The sequence below is a fragment of the Schistocerca serialis genome, chromosome 7 (genome assembly GCF_023864345.2).
Source record: "Schistocerca serialis cubense isolate TAMUIC-IGC-003099 chromosome 7, iqSchSeri2.2, whole genome shotgun sequence".
NCBI lineage: Eukaryota > Metazoa > Arthropoda > Insecta > Orthoptera > Acrididae > Schistocerca > Schistocerca serialis.
The window spans coordinates 416,684,333-416,704,927 of record NC_064644.1 but is presented as its reverse complement, the minus strand read 5'-3'; the positions used below and the strand labels follow the sequence as shown (position 1 = coordinate 416,704,927).

The window sequence follows — 20,595 nt, the reverse complement described above, 5'->3', positions numbered from 1 at the left end:
TCCAAGAGTGAGTTTGTATCCAACAAGCACAGACAATTGACAACTACAAACAGATAGGTCGCTTTGTTTCAGCACTATTCAGCAAGGTTTGTTTCTCCCTTGAGTTTAAATCAATGCAGAAACGCAGGTGCGCATGAGAAGAGTTTCTCGTAAGTGGCATGACAACTAAATAAACATAAGTTGTACAGCAGTTGCTAAAGCTACGAGGGTGAGTCAAATGAAAACCTTAAATATTTTTTAAAATATTATTTATTGTGCAGAAGTGGTACAAAGCTGTATCACTTTTCAACATAATCTCCCCCACGCTCAATGCAAGTCCTCCAGTGCTTACAAAGTGCATAAATTCCTTTAGAAAAAAATTCTTTTGGTATTCCGCGCAGCCACTCGTGCACCGCGTGGCGTACCTCTTCATCAGAACGGAACTTCTTTCCTCCCATTGCGTCTTTGAGTGGTCCAAACATATGGAAATCACTTGGGGCAAGGTGTAATGAGTATAGTGGATGAGGAAGACACTCAAAATGCAGGACTGTGATTGTTGCAACTGTTGTACGGGCAGTGTGGGGCCTTGCATTGTCATGTTGCAAAAGGACACCTACTGACAGCAATCCACGCCACTTTGATTTTATTGCAGGCCGCAGATGTTTTTTTAGTAGATCTGTGTGTGTATGATGCGCTGGTGACAGTGGTCCCTCTAGGCATGTAATGCTCCAAAATGATGCCTTTTTCGTCGCAAAAGTGTGTCACCATAATCTTCCCTGCTGATGGTTGTGTACATAACTTCTTTAGTTTTGGTGATGAGGAATGGCACCATTCCTTGCTTGCTCTCTTCATTTCCAGTTGGTGGAAGTGAACTCAGGTTTCGTCCCCAGTAACGATTCTTGCAAGGAAGCCATCACTTTCTCGTTCAAATCGCTGAAGAAGTTCTTCATAAGCATCAACACATCATTCTCTCATTTCAGGAGTCAGCTGCCGTGGCACCCATCTTGCAGACACTTTGTGAAACTGGAGCACATCATGCACAACGTGGTGTGCTGACCCATGACTAATCTGTAAACATGCTGCAGTGTCATTCAGTGTCACTTGGCGGTTTCAATTCACTATGGCTTCAACTGCTGCAATGTTCTGTGGAGTCACAACTCGTGCCTGACTTGGACAAGGAGCATCTTCCACCGAAGTCACACCATTTGCGAACTTCCTATTCCATTCGTAGACTTGCTGCTGTGACAAACACGCATCACCGTACTGAACCTTCATTCGCCGATGAATTTCAATAGGTTTCACACCTTCACTACGCAAAAACCGAATAACAGAACACTGTTCTTCCCTGGTGCAAGTTGCAAATGGGGCGGCCATCTTTTTACTGATACTGCGACAGTGTGTGTGCATCTGCACTATGCTGCCACCTACAGACCATTCTGCACGCTGGTTGTAGCACGCTTACCATCTTACAAGATAACAGCACAAATTTAAGGTTTTCATTTGACTCGCCCTCATATAATATTTCTCATTGTTGTAGTCTGTGTCAGTTTAGAATTGCCTATATATGCATTTTAATGGAATTGCAGATCATGGTGTCTAGTAGTGTAAGAAAATTCAACATTGAATAAAAATGATCATCATAGAGGGATAAAAAATTAAATTCAGATGTAGGAGATGTATATTAATAAATGTTGTATTCCATGTTTAATCTGTTATACAAGGTGTCCCACGTAACACCAATACACCTCATGCCTGAGAGTGAAGTAACAGTGAACTAGCTAAAAAATAATTGGTAATGTTAAAAACTGGTCACCTGTTAATAAGATATGCTTGAAGTGTTGGCCGTGGGCATCCAGGCATTGCTGACTTTGTGTGATGACGTTACTCTTTAACGCGCTGTAATACTGCTGATGTGATGTTGTTAATTTATCTAGTAATCTGTTTAAGATAATTTATTGTGCAAGGATTGCCAACATACACTTTGCTTTTCTAGTGTGTCCCATGAATAAAAATCACACAGTGTTTTAGTCCAGGGGCCTTGGGCACCAGAGGTCTCTACATCTGTCTTCAGGGAACACATTGGTGATGTGGGCCATACCTTGGTTGGATGTGCATAGAGAAATAAAAAATCTGGGTGTCTGGTACTGTTTAAGGTGTAATTGAAAAATATGGGGCCAATAATTGCATGCCAGACAAACATCTATCGTCTCTGAGTTTAGAGGATCCTCATGCAAAATATGAGGGTTGTCCTGAGACCATTATCTGCAATCCTTGGAGTCTACATTATCTGACAAATGAAACCAGGCCTCGTCCAACATAAAGTAAAGTGAGGGGTCAAAGTAACTGTTAGTATTTGCTATTAAATAGCCAGTTACAATAATGAACTCTAATGGAACCTGTCCTTACGTAATACTCCACAACATCAATTCGCTGCTCTGATGCAAACTGCCCCATTTCTGTAACAAGTCAACAAGATGAGCTTCTCGTAACTGACACACAAACACACAGCTCCACTCAACTCTGATAAAATGCAGTGTAGCCAACTTTTGAAACAGTTTTACCACTTCACAAGCAATTCAACTAGAGATGATTAACTTTTATGTTAGGTGTACTGGTTTTATGTGGGGCTCCCTGTAGTTATAAAATGAGAAGTCTGCTGTACACCAAACAGGTGTGTAACCTGTGTGTTGTAAAATTGTGATTCTGAGGTCTGCACTTTAGAGTTGGGGGGGGGGGGGGGGGGGAGTTGTTGGTTTACAAGCGCCCTCTCTTGTACCACGACCACCACACCCTGTTCATTTGGCAGACACTCATGAGCTGTTGCCTGTGATTAAACGTTCATTCCAGATAATGTTTTGTATTTACTTATCTGTGAAATAGAAGATAATTTTGTATTTTAGTAATGCACTTTATCCATCAAGTTGCACAAAGCTTTACTGATGGTTGAATGCATGCTCATAGCTACAGTCACAATTCAAGCATCCACACTAGTGAAAGAAAGGGTTATTGAATATATGTTAAATATTATAATTATTTCTGTTCTTGTTTAACATACTTCCCCTGAAAACTGGGCCAGTGGGTTACTTTTGAGAATCACATAAGCATTTCGCAGTCTTCCACTTTTGTGAACCTATAATCCACACAGCAAAAGAAGAGCCTTGACAGTTAAAGTGCACTTGTTACACCTATGCCACATCTTCCCCACTACCAGTCGAGTAGCAGTGCTTTGTACATGCCTCTGTGATGATATATGTATTGTTTCAAATTCTGTATCAACACAGTAAGAAGAACTATTACATAGCACTTTGGTGACTTCTGTATATAATTAGCTACTATACTTTTCTTATTTCAGTGGCTCCACATGTTCCTTAAACACCTGCACTTGTAAAAAAAGTTCATACTGGATTATAGACTTACATGAACTCCACAACTCTAACTTGATTTCACATTGTTGTACTAATTGCAAAAGTGCCACAATTTGGAAATGATTATAACCTCCCAAGTAGTACAGAAGAGATTTATACCGTAATGTAACTCCCTTGGCCCATTGACTGAATCAGAGTATGAGACTGAACCCTTTCACTAGGAAATAATGGTACTGGCACAGAGGCAGTCTATGGGCCAAGAGGGTTACATTGCCGTACAAATCTTTTATGTACTTCTTGGAAGGTTACACTCATTTCCAAATGTTGGCATTTTTGCAATTAGTACAACAATGTGAAATCAAGTTAGAGTTGTAGAGTTCTCATAAGTCTATAATCCAGCAGTTGAATACAATGTGTAAGACACATAGTGTTCTTTATTAACAGTTATATGAAACATGTCAAGCATACTTAATGATCTTACAAAATATCTTATTTTCAGAATCCTTACGTTGCCTGGAATGCTCAGACTGCAAGGCAAGCTTCAGTTCAGCATCTCTCTTACTACAGCATTTTGCACAACATGTCCTGGAAAGAAAACCTGATGGCGAAGCCCCAAGTGAAAATGTTGGCGAGCTTCACTGTTTCCACAGATATAAAGGAAAAGAGAAAGAAAGCATTTTGGAGACAGCATTGAAACATACTAGCGGTCAAGTTGCTGACACACAGCCATCGTCACTGGAATCTTGTTCGCCTCTCTCGTCCACAGCTTCTCCTATTTGTGAGAGTACTAGTACCAGGATCTCACCAAATAGTTCCTTCTGTGAAACAACACCCGCAGTTGATAAGAAAGAAGCAGCTCTTGCGAGGCTTGACCTGCAGACCCGGCTGGAGAACTGTATCATGAGGCTTGCTGCTTCCAGGAGTGCACTGTGTGAATCTGCCCTCGATTTGTCTAGTACTAGCAGTGGTAGGACTTGTGCAGGTGAAAACATTGTAGTGATGAAGGAATGTACAGAAAATGTACGCAAGTGTTCTTCTAGCAGAAAACAGAAAAATCCCAAGAAAATATGTTCTACCCTAATCAAAGAACAAGACCAGATGGAGAATGTTGCAGTGACAGAGGAAAAATCTGCAGGCAAAAGGAGGTAATTTTTTCCATTGTTTTCATTTATTACACTTAAACTGTTTACTGTTGTTAAAAGGATAAATAGATTGGCCGTCTTAAAGTACATTTGTTCTGTGACCTCCAATACTGCCATGTTGTATGCACCCACTATGCAGAAAGTCATTACTTGACATCATGCATGACTCTCTATTTGCCTGTGTCATGAAAGCATATTACAAAGTGGTATTAAATGTTCCTGTTGCACTTGTCTCATTAATTCTCTGTGAAAATCAGAACCTTTTACAACATCCGCCATTGTCTTTGCCAGGGAAGTAATGGAATTATGCACACTGATGTAAGTGTAATAGTAGTACCCACTGCAACCACATCAGTGCTAGTGATGAAATGCCACTTGAAGCATTTTCATTTCTGTAATGATGTATAAAAAGGGATATACTCCTATTCAGCCTCCTGTTATCAAGTTCCCACTTTTCGCTTGTTGAATACAAGTCCCATGTCTGTTAAAGTTAACACACATTCTAATTTTTATAGCCTGTTCAATGATTGAGTTACAGTAGTTTGAAGTGTGGTCATGCTGTTTTACCAACTGCAGATTTTTCTAAATTTCATTTGATGTGCCACTAACACACAGTAAAACACTTGATTAGGTTTTGAATGGACTGTCTCACATAACCGCTGCCACATTTGTGGAATGTTACGAACACCTGGAACTTTGATGCCATGTCTATCCTTCATAGGGTACATTTCATTGATTTTCTTAGGTGCCTGAAAGATTATTTTAATCTGGTGTCTTTTTAAGTTACATACAGTGTCACTTGATGGTGCTGCACAGAAGCGAAGGAATATCATGTGCTGGACTTGTTGTGTTGCTTGACTGTTTGGATTTGCATTTTCCAGAGCAAGCTGACTTTATTTCATGTGCTCCATTGCTATTTTGTTGGAACACAGGGATTAGGTGTTTTATTGTGTCACCAAGATGCTTATTGTCCAGTGTGCTTTTTGCTTTATGCATTGGTGTATTCAGCAAAGCTCTATTTTGGCCAGAGTGATGGAAACTGTGCTAACTGATATAATGGTCTGTGTAGATTCGTTAACAATACACCGAGTGACCAAGCCAGTCATCACACTTCAGCTCATCTAAAATAGCAGTGCCACCTCCCCCTTCATCTTTGTCTGTCCTTTTACTCACACATGTGGTTCTGATGTGACCTGCCCTTCCTTTATTAATCTTTCCAGTACTATCCGTGTCTCTTCTGCAATGAAGAAATCATTAAAACTTTCTTTCATTATACAGGGTGGTCCATTGATAGTGACCGGGCCAAATATCTCACGAAATATGCATCAAACGAAAAAACTACAAAGAACGAAACTCGTATAGCTTGAAGGGGGAAACCAGATGGCGCTATGGTTGTCCCACTAGATGGCACTGCCTTAGGTCAAATGGATATCAACTGTGTTTTTTAAATAGGAACTCCCATTTTTTATTATATATTTGTGTAGTACGTAAAGAAATATGAATGTTTTAGTTGGACCACTTTTTTCGCTTTGTGATGGATGGTGCTGTAATAGTCACAAACGTATAAGTACGTGGTATCACGTAACATTCCGCCAGTGTGAACGTATTTGCTTCGTGATACATTACCCTTGTTAAAGTGGACCGTTTACCAATTGCGGAAAAGGTCAATATCGTGTTGATGTATGGCTATTGTGATCAAAATGCCCAACAGGCATGTGCTATGTATGCTGCTCGGTATCCTGGATGACATCATCCAAGTGTCCGGGCTGTTCGCTGGATAGTTACGTTATTTAAGGAAACAAGAAGCGTTCAGCCACATTTGAAACATCTGTGTAGGTGTTTTAGCTGCTGTTGCAGCTAATCCGCACATTAGTAGCAGACAAATTGCGCGAGAATAGGGAATCTCAAAAATGTCGGTGTTGAGAATGCTACATCAACATCGACTGCACCCGTACCCTATTTCTATGCACCAGGAATTGCATGGCGACGACTTTGAACGTCACGTACAGTTCTGCCACTGGGCACAAGAGAAATTGCGGGATGATGACAGATGTTTTGAACGCGTTCTATTTAGCGACGAAGTGTCATTCACCAACAGCGGTAACGTAAATTGGCATAATATGCACTATTGGGCAATGGAAAATCCACGATGGCTGCAACAAGTGGAACACCAGTGACCTTGGCAGGTTAATGTATGGTGAGGCATTATGGGAGGAAGGATAATTGGCCCCCATTTTATCGATGGCAATCTAAATGGTGCAGTGTATACTGATTTCCTACGTAATGTTCTACCGATGTTACTACAAGATGTTTCACTGCATGACAGAATGGCGATGTACTTCCAGCATGATGTATGTCCGGCACATAGCTTGCTTGCGGTTGAAGCGGTATTGAATAGCATATTTCATGACAGGTGGATTGGTCGTCGAAGCACCACACCATGGCCTGCATGTTCACCATATCTGACACCCCCAGATTTCTTTCTGTGGGGAAGGTTGAAGGATATTTGCTATTGTGATCCACCGACAATGCCTCATAAGATGCGTCAGCACATTGTCAATGCATGTGCGAACATTACGGAAGGCGAACTACTCCCTATTAAGAGGAATGTCGTTACACATGTTGCCAAATGCATTGAGGTTGACGGACATCATTTTGAGCATTTATTGCATTAATGTGGTATTTACAGGTAATCACGCTGTAAAAGCATGCATTCTCAGAAATGATATCTTCACAAAGGTACATGTATCACATTGGAACAACCGAAATAAAATGTTCAAACGTACCTACGTTCTGTATTTAAATTTAAAAAACCTACCTGTTACTAACTGTTCATCTAAAATTGTGAGCCATATGTTTGTGACTATTACAGCGCCATCTACCACAAAGCGAAAAAAGTGGTCCAACTAAAACATTCATATTTCTTTACGTACTACACGAATATATAATAAAAAACGGGGGTTCCTACTAAAAAAACAAACACAGTTGGTATCCGTTTGACCTATGGCAGCACCATCTAGTGCTCCAGCCATAGCACCATCTGGTTTCCCCCTTCAAGCTAGACAAGTTTCGTTCTTTGTAGTTTTTTTGTTTCTCACTTATTTCGTGAGATATTTGGCCCGGTCACGATCAATGGACCACCCTGTAGATGTGGAAGACTATGTCTGTGATTTATAGATGTTTCAGAAATAACTGCACTGGTTGCCTTTTGTGATGGTAGAATTTTTATTTTCCCATTACCAGTTTGAAGTCACCTCTTAGTAATAGTTGAGAGTATTTTGTAGCTGTGGCAAGGGAGAAAATGAATGAAATGGGTAACAACAGTATGTGACGAAGTACCTGGAGTAATTTATATAATAATATGATAAAGGTCAACTTGATGATATTACTTACAGGTATTTGATCCCATTGGATTACACATGGTGGATAGATCATTTTAGAAAACATTGTTTATGTTCAACATTTGTGTTAATGAATAACACTACACACACTCTTCCATAGGTAAACATCATGCACATGCTTTACAGAATATAAACAAACGAGAGAGTGTGACATAAGTCAATACTTCTTGGCACTGAAATGACATTTAGCTAGTTTATTATTGTTTATTTCATATCATGGCTGTACCAAGCTTAATGCTTGGGACTTGTATTCAGCAGGAGCCATACTGATTTGGGTTTTACATGGGTTCTTCAAGTGACTAAGGTGGATGTTAGAAAGGCTCCTTTGATTAACCCATGGCCAACTTTTTGCCCTATCCACACCTAATCCTACCCAATGCTGTTTATGTTTTACATATTTATATATTATTTCGGTAATGTGTCTTGACATATCCAGTCCTTTATCTTGATATATCCAATACTGTTGTTCTGAATGTTCCACAGGCAAATAAGTAAATAAAAATTGTTTGTGAGCTAGTCATTAGAGCTTAGCATTTTGTTGCCTTCACTTAATGACAATGACAAATTATCGGTGCATAAGGAGTGCGTTTTTGTGTGTGTGTGTGTGTGTGTGTGTGTGTGTGTGTGTGTGTGTGTGTTTGGGGGGTGGGGGATTGGAATGGGGTGTTTGGTGTCACAGTTTTTAGAGTTTAATTTTTTTTTTTTTTTTTTAAATTTCTGAATATAGGTTTGTTTACTAAGTGAGGTGTGAGGTGTTTTGTGGTTATTGTTGAAAATCTCTGGTTATTGGTGAGAATCCCAAAATTGTTCCAGATGTCCATTTTAAATTCCATGTCTACAATGTGTATGATAAGGAGGTTGTTTTCTTGTATCAGTAACTGAATGGCTATTTTGTGCCCAGTGAAGATGGGTTTAATTTAGATTTATTAAACATAGTTCATTGGTGTGCTATTCATATTAAATTTCAAAGTCTCTTCCTGTTTGCTCTGTGCATATCAGGTGCAGTTGTCATCAGTTAATTTATATATATACCAAAATGTGGTAAGAAGGGTGGGCTATTTTAGCCGTAAGAATTGTTTGCTGCTTATGTGAAAACTTATTTTGACCTTGTGTTTAAATGTTTCGCGGCTGTGGGCATACATGTGTGCCCTTTAGGTAATGTGTCCAGACAGAGGTGTACATGTACACCTAGCAGATAGAATGTTCAGAAGGATATAGGCATCCTTTTACACCCGGCAAGTAGAAAGGTCTGACAGCTAAGGGCATTTATGTATGCATGGGTGCGGTAGCAAGTAAACATGCACTTTAGAATGGCAACTCATTGTTGTCTGCATTTCAGTATTCCTGCCAGTGCTGTCGTCAGCTGCTCTTCTTCAGCTGCCCCTGGTTCCTTTCAGCTTAAAGAGTCAATCTATTAGATGCAGTTTGATTTCCTAACTTACACAAGACAAAAGAGACAAACGTATCTTATCTGATGGACACGAATAATGAATGGATATATCAGATGTTGCAAAAGGCGAACATTGCAACAAAATTCATGCAGTTTCTCAGCAACACTTACTGCCCCAGGGACTGGCAGACAGTGTGCATGGCAAAGTAAATGTTTATTTGATTTCCGAACCTACGAGGTACACACAATATGAACATACATAATCTGAAAAGGCATGGTTTGCTATACAGAACTGATGAATTATAGGTTTCAAAAGGCGAACAATTCAGCAAAATGTGTTCAGTATCTCAGCAACATTTCCTGTCCCAAGAAACAGAAGGTGGTCAGAGTTTTGGGCGTCCTCACAAGGAATTGCTCACTTTAAATTATCTTGACGTGTATTTGTCTGCTGTTGATGAAAATTTAACAAGTTATAAGCACAAATATTGGCATTGTAAATCTCATTTACAGAAATTTCAAAACACAAAAAAGGTATCATTTTTCTAAAATCATTTTTTCTTAACACAGAATAAGTTTATAACAGAAAGTTTGCATTAGTTGTGAAACCTAATTTAGGGTTATTATAAACTGCAGCCATTATGACTTTATAATGTGATACTGATTATAAAAGGAGTATTATTGAAGAGTAGGTCTATGGGTGCTGGTAAGCCGGACTAGCCTACAGTGCTTGTTGCCTACACAGCCCAGGTGCACAATCAAGTTTATGGGACCTGTTGTGGTAAGAGCTATGGCTTTGCTGTTGGTCAGCAAGCATTACATACCCTGAATTTCTTCAAACCAATACTGCATTGATACATCTGTCTGTAAAGAGGGGCATGAAATGGGATTTTGGTTTGGAGAATAATATTTTTCATGGGGAAAGAGATATGGTCTTTGCTTTTCCAAGCTAGATAAACCAGTGCCTACACAGCAGCACATGGCTGCAGCTGAGAATGGTGCCAAGGGGCATACAATTAAAATTATGTCTGGTGTCAGTAGTATGCCCTTTATAGCATTGCATTAATCTTTCAGTGTTGATATCCACTCTAAGCCAGTGGAAATATAGAAGTGTAGTCAGTCCACACAGAAATGAGAACATGAAAAAAGTTCTAACCATTTGAATGTGCACACAGTTCAAACATATCTAATAAGTCCAGAGTACAAGCCAGGCCAAGTCCATGATACACATTAAATTTCATCCCAGGAGTGGAGTCCCCAGTTAATAAAAGGAAATACAATACCCAAATGAGATTGAATGCTCTCCATTCGAGTGTAATATGAATTTGGTGAGCAGTGTATGGCGGTGGTGCTGCCTTGACAGTCGGTGGTGTGCACAAGCCACAATGCAGTGTTTTATTCTGACACTTGATCATGCTGCCATCTGGCAGCCACCTGGCGCCGACATGGGTGAGTTGAATAGTGAAGGCTTGCTTTGTTGCAGTGCAAAATATTATAGTCAGGCGACAGCGATACAAGATGAGCAGTAGCACTGTCCCTCCCCTGTACCATGGGCTGCCATGTAATATGCAGGAAGGCCTCCTGGTCATCAGATACCACCGCCCACAACACAGGCAGAAGCTCCCTATTTGTGGTAGGGCTGGAGAAGGCACACTTTGCAGTGTGACACCAGCTGTCAGGGACTGCAGAGTGAGAGTTGTGTGGATGTCTGGCTCCTCTCTGGGGCAGAAGTAGGAATATGCTGGGGCAGTTTCTGCAGTCCACCCGACTACTTTGCCCATTGAAGGACTATGTCTTCCACTGGTCCTTGACTATTGTGGGGGTAAAGACATTGGAGATGTGGGGGAGCACAGTGTAGAAAGCCGGACCATAGAAAGAGAAGGTGCCTCAAGGGCTGGTGGAGAGGATGGAAAACTAAGATCCGGTACAGGTGACTGTAACCCAAGCGTGATACGATTGATGAGGTTGCTTCCTGCACTGATGAAATTCCACCATTCAGGAAATTATATGAGTATGCCAGCAATAATAAGACACCAGTAAGCAAAAAATTTCGTGAAATGATAGGGAAGTGGATTCCTGAAACAGGGCACACTTTCTGAACAAGTGGTAGATATGGGGCGTAGTCCACAACAGAAAAAGAGCCTTATTGGTTTCCGTCTGTTACCTTGAAGGTGGCGAAGTATTGCCCAAAATGCTTCTCGTATGCCTCCCAGCCCTCTGCAGACTCATTGTAGCTGGAGAAGGGAGGCAGATGGACCAGCAGTTGCCATGGCTTTGCCAGTAAAGTCTGGTCAATTCCTTGTCCGACATGGCCACGTGTTCGTGCTGTTGGAGTTCCAAACATCACTGGCTTTTTCAGCTGCTTTTGCAGTTAACTTTGTAGTACCACCACCAGGGACATGATGGTTGTCATCAAATTGGTGAGAAACGTGCGAGTCTTAACTGCGCTCATTGCCACTTGTGTACTAAGCTCACACACAAAGTTCTAACTGTTTTAATGCGAACGGTTTATTCCGTACAAGTCCAGAGTACAAGCCAGACCCAGCCCAAGATACAAATCGTGATTCATTCCAAGAGCAGAGTCCGAGATATTAAATGAGAGTTAGTGGTCTTCACTCCGGAGTTCTGTGAAGGTTTGTTGGTCGGTGTGGTCGAGGTGATGCTGACCGTTAGCAGTGTGTGTGGGCCCCAGTGCAATGCTATTTTCTGATGTTGATCGTGCTGCCACCAGGCAGCTGGTGACATGCTGCATCGTGGTGATGCGGGTGAGTCGAATAGCGATGGCTCTCGATGGTGCCTTGTGAAATGTTGTGGTAGCCTTGGCTGCGGTGGCAGTAGAAGAAGAATGGACCCTCATGTGTGCCAGTGCATTTCATGTAACTATTTTAAAACTTCCATTTTCAAATACTATCTAGTAGTAATTACTTTGTAATTTTCTGTCACAGATAGTCTTGTTTAAAAATTTCAAAGTTGAATGAGGGGGTCATTAGGATATAATTTCATTGTGTTTTTCTGGTCACAGGACCTGTAAATGAATTTTAAATTTATTGATTGGCTCTCGTTTTTTAGGTATGATCTTTGTGTATGTGTGACTAAAAAAATTAAACATTAAAATTCTAATACATTTGCAGTGTGTTGTTGTGGTCTGCCTCTGGTATGCTGTTGCAAAAGTACCAGTTTTCCATGTCCAGCATTACTCACTTGTGATGACAGCACTCCATTTCCCTTTGTACCTTCATTCCATAAAAAAAAAAGCTATTTTTTCCATGTCGAAACTGTCTTTAAAAAGTCTTTCTTTCATTTACTTTTCAAACGGTCTTGTTATCTTTAAGTATGCGAGTGAAAGCAATGTCATTTACATTTAAACTCATACAAAAATTCTTCATAAGCATCAATTTTAATACCCAGTGTCAGTTGTACACTTGGCTCTATCAATGACCGATGCATGATATTTTCATTCAATGAGTGAATAAATACCTCTGGTCACTTTTTTTGCAAATGATGTTTGTCTCTTGCATGGCCATTCCCTTGAACAGGAAGCAGTAAACAGATAGCAATCCTAATATTGTGAGAGTAACTTTAAAATATCCACAGTCTTGTATTTGATATGTTTCTTTTGTATTGGTAAAGAGTCGTCATATTGAAGATTTACTTTGTGTGTAGGGAAAGTGGAAAAAGTTATCTGCTAAGTCAAGACATGGATGAAAGCGTATGTTGAGTGTTTGACAGACCGTCATTGAAGAGGATTGTGACGAAAAATAAGAGGCCAACAGCACCCAAAATATCTACAGAAATGAAAGTCATACTAGCAAATCCTGTGAGTACCAAAACAATGTGAAGGGAACTCTGTGACCTGGGAATTGCAGGAGAGATGGAATTCTAAAACCGCACACCAGTGATGCAAATGCCTCTTGACAGGAAAATGTGTTGCTGAAGCCATAAAATCTGGACTACAGAGCAATGGAAGAAAGTAGTTTATTCGGATGAGTCTTTTTGCACATTGTTTCCAACTTCTGGCCGAGTTTACATTTGGAATACACCATACCATGCTTCCTATGCAGACTGCATGTTGTCAAGTGAAGCATGGTGGGGGTTCAGTGATAATCTGCACAGCCATATTATGGTATTCCGTGAGCTCCATGGCCACTCAGCAAGGATGGATTACTGCCAAGGATTGTGTGACCTGTTTGGCTGATCAAATCCATCCCATTTTACAATATTTGTTCCTCCGATGATGATGTGTTCCAAGATTTGAGGGCCCCTGTTTACACAGCTCCCATCATCCAGGACCGATTTTGTGAATTGTCGCATCTCCCCTGTACACCAAAATCACCAGACCTCAATATTATGAGGCCTTTGTGGTCTATTTTGGAGAGAAGAATGTATAATCGCTATCACCTCCATCACTGTTAACTGAACTTGCCACTGTTTTGCAGGAAGTGTAGTATAAAATTACTTTTAAAATGACATAGGACTTATTGTTATTCATTTCGAGATGTCTAGAAGCTGTTTTGAATGCCAATTGTTTTTGTACACTGCATTGGGCATGTTACTGTGATGTGTTTTTGGTATTTCATTGTTTTTGTCTACTCCCTGTGATTTTATTACACAATAGTTAAGATGTTTGGACGGATGACTGATCATGTGTAGTTACGCTGTTTTGTCAAACCTTGACATGATGGGATTGTGGCCGTGTAAAAATAGTTTTATACTTTATAAAAAAATAAAAAAAATATTCTTCTATTAATGGTGGCTGATTCTGAGGAAAATTCTCCATTAAGATATACAAAGCGACAGCGAACAGTTGCCATGGATCAGGATCAGGATTCTGCATTGTATTCATTGCATCTGACTAATCTCATCTTTGTAGTATGTGAGGTTACCTTCAGTTTTAACGAACTACTCCTGTTGGTCAGTTCTGTTACCATTTGCAACAGCAAATTCATTGTGGGGCATATATTATACTAGCGAATCCAGCGAAGCTTCGCAAATGATAATTACTTTTGGAAATACGATGTGTGTCCTAATCTCCTTTCCCCTTTCCCCCTGTCCATCTCCTCCTCCCCCCCCCCCCCCCCCTCTGTCCATCAATCTGCTCCCCCTCCCCCCATTTCTCTGACCACCTCCCCCCACCCCTCTCTCTGTTTCTCTCTACATCCTCCTCTGCCTCTCTGTCTATTACCTCCTTCCTGCTCTCTATGTCAATTTGCTCTTCCCCTCTCTGACCTTGATCCTGTTTTATTATTCTTGCCAACCAAACCTTGATGGGAGCTGAAGTTGCCTCCATTGAATAGGTAAATCGGTTGGGTTTATTGGTGTACAGGGAAAGAGAGACCTCTCCTACTGCTGGATCTGTGAGGATGGTAGCTTCAGTAACAATATTTGATATAGTTTTAATCTGCAAAAGGGTAGGATTACATAGTTTTGGACGCTTCAGATTCCATAATAGTTTTCTGATCTTAAGCTGATAAGCCATAAACACAACTTTGTTTTCTGCTAAAACCAACTGGGAGTAAGAAAGCAAAACAGCACATAGTTTTGTGTACAGGTTTTGTTTAAAATTATATATAAGGAAAGAGAATATGTATAGGAGAAACAATTTGTCTAATGGTTTAAACACCCTGTAATCATTGTTAAAACTGATTGTAAGAAACAAAACAACAGATTTTCACAAAACGTTAGTTTCTTTCTCGAAGTCTGTTGTAATAGAAACTTTTATCATGTTGTTATAACCTATGTCTGAATGTTTATTAGGATATCGTGAAAAATTTGAAGTGAATTTTGGCTTTTCAGTGAGTTGAGTAGTAGGAGCTTGTTGTGTTACGTCCGCATTATAACACAACAAATATTCCGTGATAACCAAATTTATTTGACCTTCTGCCACTCAAAACAAAACTTAAGTTCGACTACACAACACTTCGCTGGCTGTAGCGCCAAGGAGAAATCAGACTCACTAGTAGAGAATACAAGTCCAGACCACTGCCAACCAGTCGATACCGACGCGTCGCAAGTTTCCAACCAGGGAGGCCACAGTACGGTTCGGTCGCCGTGAATCCAGCAGCCGGGTAGTAACACAGTCAGCGAAGATTGAACTGGTTAAACGGGCTCGGGAAGCTCGCTTAAATCCGCAGGTCCGGCCAATCAGTGTGTTGGTAGATGGCGCCCTTATACGGTTGCTCACTCTGGTGGCAAGGGCAGCGCCACCAGGGTAATTCGTATCGATAGTGGTGTGTGTACGCTGCCGCTAACCCCGCGACGATGCGTCCAGTGGCGCCAGTTGTTGACATCGTGTGCGTCGCCAGCTGTACTCGCTGTGTGCCGCGCGTATTGTAGCACGCCGCGCCGAGTTGATGGCTGCTGTGCGGCGGCCGATACGACAGAGCTGGGCATCAGTCAGTTGGAAATATTTCTCAGGCTTCACGTGCTGATTGTGCTGCCTGTCCAGCTGGTACTTCTAGAGCCTTGTGAGGGACACAGGCTGTAGGGATGGGAGGAGGCCAGGTGGGGATGGGTGGGGGAATGAATGAGAGCCAAATACACAGCTATTGCAACTACCACCATTATGCTCCCTACCACTGACGACGACGGTTTGTACAGTTGGTAACAGCTTTTTTTCGTGCACAATTACTGTTTGTACGAACATGTGGTGTGTTGTATACCAGCTGGCTACTCTGTTTGCAACCACTGGTACCCGTCAGTCTAAAAGTTATTTTAATCAAAGTGTAGGATATACAGCTTTTGATGTTATCTTCATAAAATCTCCTTTGTTCATAGGAAGAATCATACAATAATAAGTCATTAGTATTAATACAGTTAGTAGACTCCCATTGAAATATCAGCAGTCTGAATGACATACAAATACTTCCCCAATTGTTTGTGCATTGAGGTTGGACAAACATGTAGTACACTGTATGAGATGTCCATTTTCTGTTGTAGTCTTCCATCTTAGAGCTAGAGTACAAACAGTATGCACTTTTTCCATAGAAGACACAATTGAACGCTTTATCAAAGTAAATGTCACTTCACCACAAATTTAGCGAAGTTATTTATGTTATTAGTATAGTAATGAGAGGTGGTGTTGGCATTTTTCTGTTAATAGCAGATTGCTAGCTTGAAGCGTATCACAATATGGCTATCATGAAAGTGATTTGAGAAGTGTAGAAAAAGGACTATTTTTTATAAGAAAATATCTTAAAAATGAAGACCTTTTATTTGGCCTCCGGAAGTAGATCGTGTGATGAACACTTGAAAGGCCCTCACTGGATCATATGATGATACCATGATGTGAGAATTAAACATTCTCAGGCACTCCTACCAACCTTCAAACTCTCCTGAAAAAAGGGTGATTTTCAGGCAGTGGCTACAGTTCAAAAACTTGGGCAAATATGCAAATTTTAATGCCAGTTTCAAATTCAGTGGAGCTAGATAAAAAAGCTTTAGCTTATTTAATAACCATAAATAACATGATGTGTGTAGTAGCACTCCTATAACTACATTGTAGTCTATTCCACAAGGAAATAGTTTAAACCTTGGTGGAGAAGATGCATTCGGATCCTTCGAGATTTTCCATTCTGTTTGTATGAAAACCCTTCCGCAGTATTCAATAATGTGTATATTTGTGAAAATATAGGGTTTCCTGACTAAAAAGTTGGGATGTGTTTGGAAATCTAGATAATGCATTTGTGTTGACATGTTGGTTAATCTAGCTGTACAGAACTGAATATTTATAATCATGTAAATGTGATGCCTCCACTGTAGTCTTCAAGCAGTTCTATCTGTGAAGCTTTAATGTGAACCAGAGAGAGTAACCAGTGGCTCATGGTCAGTTATGTTGTGAAATTTGCTTCTGTGTAAGTATACAAGAAATTTGCATATGTCACAAATTATTGCAAAAACTTTGCTTACTATTTGTGAATAAATAGCCTTCCTGAGCTGAAATCAACAGATAGTGTTGATATGGTTTCCAGGCAACTTGGTCTGCAGTAGCTGGATCGGCTTGTGTGGCATTGTCATTTATTCATACAGTGCAGACTTTAATGTCTAGTATTTATGTCCTTATTTATTTGAGTTATATTGGAAGAAACATGCCCTACACTGTGGCTGAGTGCCCTCATAGCTAAAATCAAAAAGGACTGTCACCTGTTCTTCGTTTGTGTTGTCTTTGACTTTCTTGTTACCTGTGTAATAACAGGAAATAATTCTTTCTCGTGTTGATAACTTGCGAAACTGAGTTAATTCCTTGTCACCAAATGTATCATACCATTCCAATACTGCAGTGGTAAAGAAAAAGTAGAACAAATACCAACATTCATTAATCTTATCACACAAATACTAAGATGTTAGTTCAGAGAGAAACTAATTTATGTATGCCTTACAATATGAATGTATTTAATGGAAAATGAAAGCTCCCATGGCACCTCTGAACACTCCGTAGACACTGGTTTAAAAGGAGCTTTTTGGAAGGGCTGTATAACTTTGTGAAATGTCCTGTAGTTGCTACAGTGGGTTGAAGAGAGTATCCTGATCACTCTTCAGTTTGCAGACAAACTGAAGTTAGAAATACAGAGGGAATTAGGTTAAATGGCATGCTCCATTGAGATTCTTCACAATTAGCTGTGTACATTTTAAAGCACAACATTTTGACGAGGATTTCAGTTTTACGTTGGGGGACTTTATTAGGGTGACAAAGTGATGATTTAATGACTGTGACTTGTGATGTTCCCTTTAATATGGTACCATAGTGTAGTTTTAACCAGATCTTGCATAAACTATGTTCCAAATAGTAACATATTACGTATATATTGCCAGAAATTCATGGGAAAAATTAAATTATTCATGTACATTTTGTGCTGCTTACAGTAGTACAGTGAGAGTAAAACGAGTATGCGCTGCTCGCCTGACAGGCGAACTGATCTTTGAATACATGGGAAATATGTAACAATCTCTCAGTATGTGCAAAAATGGACAGAAGTTTGTTCTTTTATTTCTTCACAGTTAACTTGCCACAGCTTGAACAAGCATTTTATGTAATGTTAATTATGTGTTGTTGAAGTTTTGGATAATTAATGTCAACTGTGACATTGAAAATAGTTATAAAAGCGAGCTTAAATTGTCAAAGTAGTATACATTGTAAAAAAAGTTAAAAAATATGTTTTATTTTTTACTATTGTAGTTAATTTTCTATAATATTTTCGTTTATTGATCCTAACTTCTTTACTGCAACAGGCTCTCGTAACAGAGACTTTTTTAACAACTGACCATAATTTATTATTATTTTTGAATACAGGTACCCGTGTCGTCTTTGTCCCAAGGCATTTGGATGGTCAACAGATCTCAAGAGGCACATCCTTACACACACAGGGGAACGACCCTTCAAATGCCGCAGCTGTGATGCAACATTTACCCGAAACTTTCTTCTTCAGAAACATGAGAGTCGTGTCCATGTAGAAGGTCCAAACTTAAACACTGGAGATTCAAGTGATGAAAACTTCACAGCTATGGAAAAGAAGAGAAAGAGATCCAATGGAGAACTGTCATCACGCTGCAATGGTGTTTCGTGCTTTGTCTGAAACACGTTTTGTGAAACTGTGGCAGGTCTAGTATGGAAAACAATAGGGAAAGGTTAGTTTGCTTCTCACCATATGGAGGAGGCGTTGAGTCACAGACAGGCACAATAAAAACATATTCTACCATTCTTTTTTATTGTGCCCATGCACACACATTTTGTAAATCCATTGACTTGTTCAGTATTACTGATAAATGGTCTTCTGACGTGTATGTGAGCTGTTGCTACAGAATTTATGCACCAGTGGTAATGATTTGATTTCTCACATCTGTGAGCTATTGTCATATGGAAATCCCAAATTCTAGTTTAACAGATAATTTTCTATCCTAATGCAAAAGTCTGCATTGCATCGTCAAGCTGGTTATGAAAAAAACAGTTACTTTTACAGATTCTTGTTTTACTTTTGAAAGGAATGGACGCCAATTGGATTAGTTTCAAATGAAAAGTGGGGAAAGAATGACTGTCATCATCCAGGCAAAAATGCACGAAGGATACCTAGTAAGGCACAAAACAGCATGAGTGTCATTGCAGCAGACTGCATCAAATATTATTTAATCATTGTGAGATAACTTTGCATCAGTAAACAACATAGAAATTGAAGAGATTTAAGTGTTAGGAATTGTGTTAAGGCAGAAAGAAACATGGCTGTATATTTGCGTTGCCTTTAACCTATCTCGTAAGTACTTATATATTCACTTGTAGCACGTGTTGGAGTGCAAAATGCCCAAAAAGAGCCTTATTGAATTTTATACAGCTAAATCTTACTGGAAAATTGAGATTATTATTGTTAACTGTCAGGGTATAATATTATTGCTGCCTTCATAATTACTTCCGCAAAAGTTCAACTGCAGGCTAAGGCCTTTTTTTTATTTATTTTACAAAACCATTTAATATCTTTCCAGCTAACAATTCAGTTTACAATACATTTTAAGAACTTGCTGAGAATGTCTTAAAGCATTGTTCAATATTTTCTTACATCCAGCTGCTATATTCGTTGACATGGTATTTGTGTACCAAGTGTTACAATTTACTTGAATGTTTTTATATCTTTTGCTGGTGCACTTAAAAATTGTTTTGGAGATAGTCATTTATAATTCATTTGCAATGAGGAAACCACCATTTTGCTGTAAAACAGTGAAAATTTCATGATGGATGTAACAGATTTCATCAGGATCATGGTTTTTGAATGTTAGTTAAATATGTTCAATTTTTGGGCAAGGAATAAAATTTCAACTCGTCAGTCCAAAGACGTCTGCAGTTGTATGTTATCACAGGGGTTTGGATTTCCAGTTTGAAGTGAAACAAAGTACGAAAAGAAAAACCTGAAAAATAGATCTCTATCAACACCAGAGGTGTGTTGACATGTTTGAAGCATTAGATTTTCAATTAGTTTATTGATGGCCAATATGTATCTACAAATTAAGCTCCTTATACTTAATAATTTAACATTGAAAATCATAGCAAGACATGCAGTATTGATGATGATATGGTTTGGAAGGAAAGAAATCTTTTGTTTTTGCAACAGTCCTGGTTGTTTATTGCCAGTTAATTTATTTTAAATAGGAATTTTGATTTCTGAAAATATTGACATAATTATGGTTTGTTACATAAACTTTTTATGATTTCCACACAATAAGACGCAGGAAAGTCTTCAAAAGTCACAGATATCTAAAGTATAGCTAATCAAATCATTACTCTTGTCCTGGAAGAATTGACGTAGTTGTAACATACAGACAGTAGTGTTTTTAAATGGATG

The 20,595-nt window shown here is 39.5% G+C and overlaps 1 protein-coding gene across 1 annotated transcript in view; it reads left to right on the top strand.

Moving 5' to 3' along the window:
- The window catches only part of LOC126412520 (zinc finger protein 572-like), a 41,305-nt gene extending 21,728 nt beyond the window's left edge, over positions 1-19,577 (top strand). The window contains exons 3-4 of the mRNA XM_050082149.1: positions 3,844-4,489; positions 18,561-19,577. Of these exons, the coding sequence (XP_049938106.1) occupies positions 3,844-4,489; positions 18,561-18,843 (929 nt within the window). The 3' untranslated portion in view covers positions 18,844-19,577. The remainder of the gene's footprint in view (positions 1-3,843; positions 4,490-18,560) is intronic.
- Positions 19,578-20,595: the final 1,018 nt, after the last annotated feature.